The 10834-nt window shown below is 36.4% G+C and overlaps 2 protein-coding genes across 2 annotated transcripts; both read left to right on the plus strand.

Annotated features, from left to right (window-relative positions):
* The first annotated feature begins 385 nt into the window (after positions 1-385).
* On the plus strand, positions 386-2805 carry LOC106328045. The gene is made up of 6 exons (XM_013766401.1): positions 386-507; positions 598-727; positions 805-953; positions 1039-1333; positions 1982-2142; positions 2317-2805. Exons 1-6 carry the CDS (start codon positions 483-485, stop codon positions 2472-2474), a joined length of 918 nt encoding a protein of 305 aa, XP_013621855.1. The 5' UTR covers positions 386-482; the 3' UTR covers positions 2475-2805.
* Positions 2806-4144: 1339 nt separating this feature from the next.
* Positions 4145-7269, plus strand: LOC106336095 (probable serine/threonine-protein kinase DDB_G0280111). The gene is made up of 6 exons (XM_013774819.1): positions 4145-4338; positions 4711-5208; positions 5503-5668; positions 5752-5802; positions 5894-6673; positions 6746-7269. The coding sequence occupies exons 2-6, from the start codon at positions 4742-4744 to the stop codon at positions 7103-7105; spliced, it is 1824 nt and encodes a 607-aa protein (XP_013630273.1). The 5' UTR covers positions 4145-4338; positions 4711-4741; the 3' UTR covers positions 7106-7269.
* Positions 7270-10834: the final 3565 nt, after the last annotated feature.

Below are 10834 nucleotides of genomic sequence, written 5' to 3' on the forward strand. Positions count from 1 at the left end.
GTTTAGAGTTTATCCAAAGTTTAAGGTCTAACGTTTAGGGTTTAGGGTTTAGTATTTTACTGAAGACTCTGATTTAACAATAATATCACTTAAAGTTCTTTTAAAAATATCATCTCATTTTTTCCTTGTTGCCAAAATTATTGAACATTCGATAAAGGAGTGTTAATTTATTTATAAACTAGAGAATGTTTTCTATTTTTTCCAATGTAAATTTTTAACCTTTTCCCGAAAGTTTAATATGTGGACACAAAATATAAGATGCTTGCGGAGCGAATGTTAATCGGAAAGTTGATATCCAGATGAAGCATGACGGATCACAATTATCCGCTCTGAGCCCACCTCTATTGAAGCCCCCTTTGTCTAGAAATTTGCCTATATATGCAGGTATACATAGACTTCCTTCTCACTGCAATAAGAACTACCTATCAACGAGTTTTTTTTTTAGAACGAGAGCTGCAGTGTTTCAGACGACCACTATTGAAATGGGTCAAACTTTGTCACTTGAAGGTTCGTTTTACTTGTAGGCATGCCCATAGATATAAGTTTAACTTATTTATGTCGACCACATGTTTGCTTATCTGCATATATTCTATCTAGATACCATTAGAGCAGAGGCAAAGAGCCACAACAACGTTCACTTAATGTTGGTTGATGGAATGTCTAAGCTAATGACTCGACAAGTTGAGAATTGTGTGTCATCGGATTTCTATGTTGGTGGTCTAAAATGGTGAGTCATACAATATCTCTTGACCAGCACGGTTATAGCAAATTAGTTTAACCTAATTAGTATGCGTGTTAATACAGGAACATCGTTATCTTGCAACAGCAGGACTGCCTGTACTTTGTTCTGGTTATCACGGACAGCAAGTGTATCGGTTCTAATTGGAAAGTCAATTGCAACGTCAAACTTACCATATACTCTGCTACTTCTCCATTCCTTAACCAAAACCGCGGTATATCTATCTTAACTTTTCACAAGTAATAGTTATTGATGATTTCTATTTTATTTTCATATATGTTACGATGTTATATTATCAGGGACTTGGTTTTGTTTCGACGCAAACAATACTACATTATTGGTAAGCATCCCAGTCAAGAACATGCAGGAGTATACTGTGAACGACAAATCGGTTTTCTCAGCCGAGATCACAAACGTCAACCCGCAATCCCTCGACGTTGGGTGGACCCCTCGAACCATGGGGACAGCAGAAAGCATTAAACTGATGGAGGTGGAGAGGAACAAGTCTAAATTCACTTGGAAGATTACTCACTTTTCCACCTTCGTTGGTGAACATCATTCCTCGTACCAGTTCACGGTTGGACCACGCAAATGGTATTTGCTCCATCTGCTTCAATTTATAATAGGTTTTTGGTTGCATAACACAGGGAAGTAAAATTTTATATAAACTGACTCATTTATCTATACTTTACAACTAATGTTTCATACATACAAACAATACAATATTGTAGTCTGTAGGGATAATATATGTCTAGAAAATGAAAGAACGTTTTATCTTCTGTCATTATACTTGTCGTTCCCGAAAGCCTAGGCAAAAAATAACTTAAAATAACTTGTTTTGCTAAGGTATCGTAGTAATGAGTTAGAGTTAATTAATTCTTAGAAAAGGGTAGAATGGATATTGTGTTAGCTTCCTAAATATGTGTGAAAAGTTATAAAACGTCATTTAAAACAGAACAGATGGAGTATAGTTTTTTGATGATTTCACACATTAAGAAAATGTGTAAGCCTTTATTATTTGGAATTATTATTTTTTAAAAGCTTTTAACCAATAAGAGCCGATAAACTTAATTATAATTTTTTGAATTTTTGAATTTTAATTATTAATTAATAAATTTTTAGAAAGATCTAAAAGTTCATAGAAAACATGAAAGAAAAACTATATGTGTGAAATATTTTTTTCTAAAACTTATATATTTACAAAAGAAAGGGAATGTATGTTTTGTTTTCCGTTTTAACCAGGTACCTACGGATGTATCCAAAAGGAACCTCAGAGGGGAAAGGAAATTCATTGTCTTTGTATTTGCATGCGCCCGATTACGTGACTGGTCCAAATACAAAAACATTGGCCGTCTTTAAACTGCGAGTGTTGGACCAACTCAAACGCAATCACCATGAAATAGGTATTAAAGCATGATTAGTGGGGTTTCTGTGCTATTAATAATGCTCTAATAGGCCTTTTGTCGGGAAAAAAATCTCTAATATATCCTTAATTTCAAATTTTCTTCTCTTTAATATTTTTTTCATTATATATATAAGCCGTTTGCTAACGTTTAATCTCTACTTGTTTGATAAAGGCCAGCAGTTCTGGTTTGGCACTGATGGACAAAAGGGAGAACCCAAGTTTTTGGCGCTGGAGGAACTGCACAAGGCTTCAAACGGATATTTGGTGAACGATCAGATATATATCGGTGTTGAGTTTTTCTATATCTCCGCTACTCAGAATATGATCTGATTGTTGTCAATGGATTCAACCCGGATTCAATTAAGACCACAACAATAAATATCTCCTGGAGAGGAACTTATCTACCTATTATTCGTGACAAATAAAAATTCTACCACTATTATACTAATTTGCATATCATGGTGTGTTTAGATTTGCAAAAATAAAACGATCAAATCGGTTGCTTGCACTGTCTGGCATGATAACATTCAACCGAATCTGATGCTATGTTTATATATGTATTATTCTCATGAGGAGAAAGCTGCTTTGTGTGTGCGCGCTTATGTACCTTTCTTCTGTAATATTTATGTATGTGTGTGTATATAATATGTGCCTGCTCACAGACCTAGCATTTAAACCATGATTAACCCGGAGTTCTTAGAGTGTTTCTTAACTTCCGCTAAAAATCTCATCCTAAGAATTCCGGGTTAATTATGCTCTTAAATCTTCGATGATTTTTTTCTGTCTGAAAGTTTAAATTTTATCGGTTCTCAAAAAAAAAGTTTAATTTTTATCTTTTTTTTTTTGAAAGATGCTTTCTAATTTTTTATCTTGTTCCATTAAAAAACAGCCACCTCACCACATTGTATACTCGTATACAGTAACATTTTTTCTATTATATGATCTTATTCAACATTTTCGGAGAGACAGCCAAATAAGTTTGTGATAGCCACAAAATTTCAGTGGCTTTAGCAAATATTCTTACCAGTGTACAACGGTTATTTCCATATGCCATCAGTCGACTTTAGGATTTATGTTATTTCACCTTATCTGAAGCTTAGCTTATTACTCATTACCCAAAGTTGCAACACGTTTTCCACATCAAGGCGGCCTTTAGATTCATAAGCATTCTATTAAATGTCTTTGAAACAAACTTTCCCATGGTGTTGTCTATTGATGATCACAATCAAAAATCATCTTCTTGTCCAAGACGCGGGCATTGCTTAACTTGGATTTTGTTTCAACAACTGTTAAAAAACTATTCGAAATTTTCCATTTTTTGTCAGGATGATTTAACGTTACAAGGAAGTTTTTACAGGTCCAATGTATACTTGTATAAATAGAACTATAGAAGGTGGTTGGCATGGTGAATATAAACAACAAAAAATCTATACGTTCTACATTTTCTGAAATAAAATACAAAAAGCAGAATTTTCTTTTTGTATTTTGAAATAATTAAAGATCTTTTTGACCTTTGATCCACAACTTTTTAAGGTCAAGTCAAGAAATTTTTTTTTACTAAACAAAGAGTGAAGAAGAAATTTTGATAGTAGCCTAGTAGGAATAAGATACATATCCACAAAGCACATTCATCTTTCTCCAACTATAGCACCTAGAATTCGAATTAGAAAACCGATAGCAATGAAACAACATCGTTTCAACATGTTGACCTAACCAAACTTTGAGTACTTTTTATATATAATGATAAGAACGTGGCTAGAATTGGAACAAAACAACAAGTGCATATCATCTCAGCATCTATCAGCAATAATCATCTAAATATAACTCATATCAAGCAGATAACATTAAGAAAATACTAACTTTTACACGTATACACGTATACATACATTAAAAATTAAAATACAAATAAAGTGCTTAAAATATGAGTACAAATAAAATCAATCAAGAAATATATATATGAAAATATATAAAAAAATGGGTAATGGGATGGTCACGTCCACGTTCAGGTTTCCCTGATTTACCGCTTTCATCTCTCTCTCTCTCTCTATCTCTAAATTGCCTTTGCAAAGTTTCCTCCTTTCTACGCAACAACGAACGCAGATCTTAATGCAGCTACAGTGATTTCGATCTTTTGAGTAAAATATAAGCTCTTGGTGATTGGATTGTTTCGATCAGCATCTGGGTTTCCTCAAAGGTACAAACTTTATCCTCTATCCTGATTGGATTCTCTGTTTACGGGGCGAGATCTCGATCACCCGGAAAGCTTCAGATTCTGTCTCATCGGACCGGTTAATTGTGTTCTTCTGATTCAGTATAGTTTCAGTCAGAATCTGATTCAAAGGGTTAGACTTGTGAAGTAGGTTTTGAGCTTTACAAAGGATTCGTTGTTTGATGATTCCTCATAGTTTTGAAAGCTCATGAGGTTCTGTATTGATCTGGTTAGGGATTCACCTTATAGCTCTGTAACATTGAGCAAAGAGTACTACTTTCTACTTTGATTGGTTTCTTATCTGAGAAACTGTTTTTAGCATGTTGGGTGCTTGATCTATGCCTTATGTTTGTGCAGCCATTCTTATTACTTTCCACTGATACCAACCATGTGGAAGTTCAAACCATTTGCTCAGAAAGAACCTTCGGGTCTCGAAGGCCGGTACCTCGAGATAGGAAGCCTCAAAGTCCACGTAAGAAACCTCATCGCGGAAGGAGGCTTCTCCAGCGTTTACTTAGCTCAAGACACGAACCACGCGTCGAAGCAGTACGCTTTGAAGCACATCATATGCCACGACGAGGAGTCGCTCGAGCTCGTGATGAAAGAGATCTCGGTCCTGAAATCTCTCAAGGGGCATCCGAACGTGGTCGCGTTGTACGCGCACGGTATCTTAGATATGGGGAGGAACAAGAAGGAAGCTCTTTTGGCTATGGAGTATTGTGGGAAGTCTCTTGTGGAAGTGATTGAGAACAGAGGCGCTGGTTACTTTGAAGAGAAACAGGCTCTTTCGATTTTCAGAGATGTGTGTAATGCTGTCTTTGCGATGCATTGTCAGTCCCCACGCATTGCTCACAGGTAACACACACACGCAGATTTTCACTAGATATCTTTTGTTCTTTCCATCAGCCAGAGATATTATTATATCCAATATTCAAGAAATTGATAAGCTGTAACTAGGTCCTCAACTAGAGGACTAGCTACTTGGCTGATTATTTTACATTTATGTAAAGTATTTTAGTTTTGTAAATTTAATTATAAAATTAATTTGATGAATTATGAAGATTAGATATATAAAACAAAAGAAATTAGACTAATTTGTGGATTCGGTTAAGAACCATATTTATATCAGTGTTACTATTGTTGTCTCAGAGACTTGAAGGCTGAGAATCTTCTGTTAAGCTCAGATGGACTGTGGAAACTATGCGATTTCGGAAGCGTTTCAACAAATCACAAAGTATTCGAAAGAGCAGAAGAGATGGGCATTGAAGAAGATAACATTAGGAAATACACAACACCAGCATATAGAGCTCCTGAGGTTTGAGACTAGATAATGCTCTTATACACAGATGATAAGGAGCAATGTTTTGATTTCTCATGTGGTCTTTATTTGGCAAATAGATGTGGGATCTCTTTCGAAGGGAGATTATAAGTGAGAAGGTCGATATATGGGTATGATCATTTCGAAAACGCTTCTCCTGATATAGATTAATCAATGAGGTCGAGACACTAAAGTTTTGTATTATTTTTCCAAATGTTTCAGGCTCTTGGTTGTCTTTTGTTTCGGATATGCTATTTCAAGAGTGCGTTTGATGGAGAATCAAAGCTGCAGGTTCTAAACGGGAACTATCGTATACCTGAATCTCCCAAGTACAGCTCCTCTGTTACGGATCTCATCAGAGACATGCTTCAAGGCTCACCTGATGAACGACCAGATGTTACACAGATTTGGTTTCGTGTCAACGAGCAGCTTCCTGCTAATCTACAGAAGTCATTACCTGATCAACCACCTGAAATGCAATCTACTGACGTTTCACCAAAACCAGCAAGCAAATCTTCTCCGGCACCTCGTAGAAGTCCACCACCGCCACCATCATCGTCTGGAGAACCAGCTAGTGGAGGCCCTCTCGGTGCCTTTTGGGCCACTCAGCATGCTCAAACCTCCGTTGTATCAGAAGACAACAAGCCTAGTCCTGCTGCTGCAGCCAGTAGCAGGACGAGAGTGTCAAAGGACGATGCGTTTAACTCGTTTGTTGCTGACTTTGATACGGCGAAGCTCGATAACGGTAATAAACCTGGAAAAGAAGAGGCGTTGGAGGCTGAGATAGAGAGGTTAAAGGATGAGTTGAAGCAAACAAAGTCAGAGAAGGCTGAGATTACTGCTAAGTTTGAAAAGCTTTCTGCTATCTGTAGATCGCAGAGGCAAGAGTTGCAGGATCTCAAGCAAACACTTGCCTCTAAATCTGCTTCAGCCTCACCAAGCAGAGACTTGTCACAAAACCAAACATCCCCAGGGATGCGTTCCGTGTCTTCAACTCCATCGGTAATTACCTAATCTAAGCGTATTGCATCAGGGTTCTTACATGTTATGATTGTATTGTTCTTGTTGAAACAGAGAGACAGGGTTGAAGGAAGTGTTTGGGATCTTCAGCAAACAGACAGATCTGATTGGTCAACAGGAAGCTCGGATCCAAACTCATGGCAACCTTTTAGTGATGAACCAAAACCTGTGTTGGAATCTCCATCAAAGTCTGTGAGAACCAAAAGCAAACCAGCTTCTTCAGCTCCTGCTCCAGCAAGCCAAGGTTTTGAGCCATGGGGGTTCGAGACAGAGTCCTTCAGAGCTGCTGCAACGTCTTCAGCGTCTGCAACACCAAAATCTGTAAGTTCTGGCAGCAGTTCACAGAGATTTGGGAACACAAAGATGAGAGATAACCAGAAAGCTGCTCAACCTGCTGGATGGGCTGGCTTCTAAAAAGCTTTCACTCTATCTCAATGCTTATTGCTATTCCTCGTATTACAGAATCTTGAATCTTTTTTTGTAGATGAATGACCATTCTCTGTTTTTGTGCTGCTATATATATATATCCACTGTTTCTGTAGATTGTTTCAAATTTACAGATTTGCTTTTTTGCGGAATGTTTAACGTATTTCTGGAAATGATCAAACGATTGATCATATTACCTTACTGGAAAAAATATATATATTTAAGGTCGACACAACGCTTGTAATGTTTAATGGTGTGTTCATTACGAGGGAATTCTAGTCTGCATCATAATGCTGTTTTGATTTGTAATTTGATGTACAAAATCGACGTTGTATTATGTAAATGATTGACACAAGGACTAACGGATTGCTTGCAGAAGCAACAAAGAGACACAGTGACATGTTTGCCAAAGCATTTGCCAAAGCCTTTGCCTGCGGATATGCGTTCCAAGGATTTAAAGCTTGGGACTTTTATGTTTGCAGTTGATTAAGAAATATCATAAGGTCCCTTAGAGGTAAGAACGATTTTAAATTTGGACTCATATTTGATATATAATAATCATTGTAAGAACGATTTTATCTTTGAGTTTTCTTGAAACACTACTCCTTGACGATTCATGATTCATTTATTCTATTAATGATTTTCTCGAGACTTTCTGATATTCTATATGGGTTAATTTAGCTTCATATGAATTCGCGTTCATAGTTTTTGTTTTTATAACTTTGAGCATGTTTTGATATAAAATGGGGGTAGTATCAAAATAATTTTCTTATTTTTTTTATATTTAGAACAATATATACAATTGATTACCGTTATAGTTATGATTTAAAAATGTTCTTAAAATTAAAGCATATCTCAGGTGGGTTTAATTAAATAAGTATATATATAAACTTCTTCAGTTAATATATATATATACCATCTTTATATTTACTAATACATAAACAGATGGACACTGATATGAGAGTTGTTAATTTGATGAATGAACAAACCATTCGAATAAACAATATATACATAATACACTAACACTACATAGTTAAGTTTATATTACAAAAAAGGAAGAAGGTGTTTTGACATGATCTTCATTTTGTTGTATTAAAAAATCTTCAATTATGTTGGTTCAACTATACAATTGAATTGTTTTTAAAATATCAAATAGAAAAAAAAAATATATATGGAATAGAAACAATTGTAGGTTAAACTTCGTTTTTATATAAAACAAAAAAATTAATTACGTGGGCCAATAGCATAAGTTGCGTAGTCAACGCAACAAAAGTACTCTACGCATTCCAACAAAACTACCAGTATCTTTTTTTTGAAAATTAGACTACTACTAGTATCTTCCAAACTCAGTTCTATCTTGTTTTGATCATCTGCTTCCAAGATTAATGGTTCTTTACGCATTCACAAGTCGATAAATGATGTTGGTATTCTTTTCGTATTTGTTACTCAAAAAATCCATTTGGTAATTCGGATTCTAAAGGAGTTTTCATTTGGTAATTCGGATTCTAAAGGAGTGTAGAGAATAAAAGAGTCTAAACACCTTGGTAAACGTGTCTAAACACCTGTGTAACGCTGCTTATATTTTTAGCGTCTTTGCTATGTGAATAAGATGTAGCATGGTAAGAGTAAAAGAGAATCTTTGTGGTATGAACGGAGACGTCTGAGTTTCTTCCTACCACACGGCAATGAGAAGAAAATAAAACTTCCCCTAGTAAACATTTTATTTGTGACACAAAATTGTCGGAAAGTTTGACTTCAAGCTACATACGTGTGCTCGACTAAATCCAACTTTTTAAAATAAATTTTTCAAGTCTTGAAAATTTTCAGAATATTTAAATAGAAAGATGTTAAGACAGCTTAAAGAACACTAGCTTGAAGAGCATACCCCTTTTATTATAATCCATTCTTTTGGATGGGATCAAAATTTGATTTTATGACTGATCTGCATCAATCATCATCATATAATATCAATAATAATGATAAATAAACACATCCAAGTTAAGAAAACAGCAATTCAACCTTTGAATTATAGCAAATTTGATGGAAACTGTTGGATAATTCCAATTAACTTGAGGAGCAAGTTAACTCATTAAAGTGAAGTTTGATGGGTTAAAGGAAAAAAAAAAACATATCGAGCTTAGGAATGTTTCCATATTATTATTAGGAAAAGATGTAGCTTTGCCCTTAGAAAAAGATGTACAAGGCTTTCGAAGAACGCATCAAAGAAGAAACCCAAGATGAAGATCAATCGAAGCTAATGTTTGTGAAGAATGATACGCAAGGTCGTGGAAGCCATAACAACTCGCGAGGAAGAGGCATAGGTAGAGGTTATGGTGGAAGAGGAAGAGGACAAGGAAGGTCTAATGTTTCTGATGGTCATAACAAAGGAGGAGAAGCTTCAGACAAGACCAAGAAGGACTACTCTAAGGTTAGATGTTGGCGATGCGACAAGATGGGGCACTTCGTGTCACATTGTCCTACACGACCAAGAGAAGAAGCTAACCTAACGGAAACACAAGAAGCGGTTGCATTATATATGCATGAAGTAGTATTCCTCAACGAAGAGAGAGTGTTTCCTAAGAGGTTTGGTGAATGCGATGGAAATACGAGTATATGGTACCTTGACAATGGTGCAAGTAACCATATGACAGGCAAGAGAGAGTTCTTCTCAAACCTAGATGATAGCATCAAAGGCAAAGTCAAATTCGGTGATGGATCAAACGTCGAGATTGTTGGGAAAGGTTCGATCACGTTCATCGGAAAAACTTGGGAGAGAAGAGCACTCTAAGATATCTACTACATCCCAAGTCTTAAACACAATATCATAAGTCTTGGACAAGCAACTGAGATGGGTTGTGAGGTTAATATGAAAGAAGACTTACTGATTCTGAAAGATCCCCGTGGAAGGCTATTAGTACAAGTCGCAAGGCAACCAAACCGATTGTACAAGACGCCAATGGAGGTCGAATATCCGAAGTGTCTTCAAATACAAGAAACTGATGTTACATGAACGTGGCATGCACGGCTAGGACATGTGAACTTTGGAGTCATGAAGAATATGGTAGACAAAGAGATGGTAGTAGGGATGCCTCAGGTGATACACGAGAAAGATGTGTGCAGCGTCTGCTTAGTTGGGAAGCAAATTCGGAAGTCTTTCCCGCCTAAAGCAAAGTATCGAGCATCACACGCATTGAAGTTGGTACATGGTGACTTGTGCGGTTCGATATCACCATCAACACCAGCAAACAATAGATATGTATTCGTCTTAATTGATGATTACTCAAGATATATGTGGACGATGCTGCTAAGAGAGAAGAGTGAAGCATTCGATCGGTTCAAAAAGTTCAAGGAGTACGTGGAGAATCAAACGAAGCTACAACTCAAGACTTCTCGCACCGATAGAGGAGAAGAGTTCACATCTTCTGAGTTCATTCGTTTTTGTGAAGAAAACGGTGTAACTAGACATCTCACCGCACCGTATACACCGCAACAAAACGGTGTGGTTGAGAGAAGAAATAGAACACTAATGGAGATGACTAGAAGTTTGATGAAAGCTATGAAGATACCTAATCAGCTATGGGGAGAAGCAGTACGTCATTCAACGTATCTCATAAACCGCATTGCTACAAAGGCTTTGGAAGACAAGACTCCATACGAAAGCTTGTATGTTAAGAAACCGAACATTGAGCATCTAAGGGTCTTTGGATGTGTAGCTTT

Source organism: Brassica oleracea, chromosome C3 (genome assembly GCF_000695525.1).
Source record: "Brassica oleracea var. oleracea cultivar TO1000 chromosome C3, BOL, whole genome shotgun sequence".
Taxonomy (NCBI): Eukaryota; Viridiplantae; Streptophyta; class Magnoliopsida; order Brassicales; family Brassicaceae; genus Brassica; species Brassica oleracea.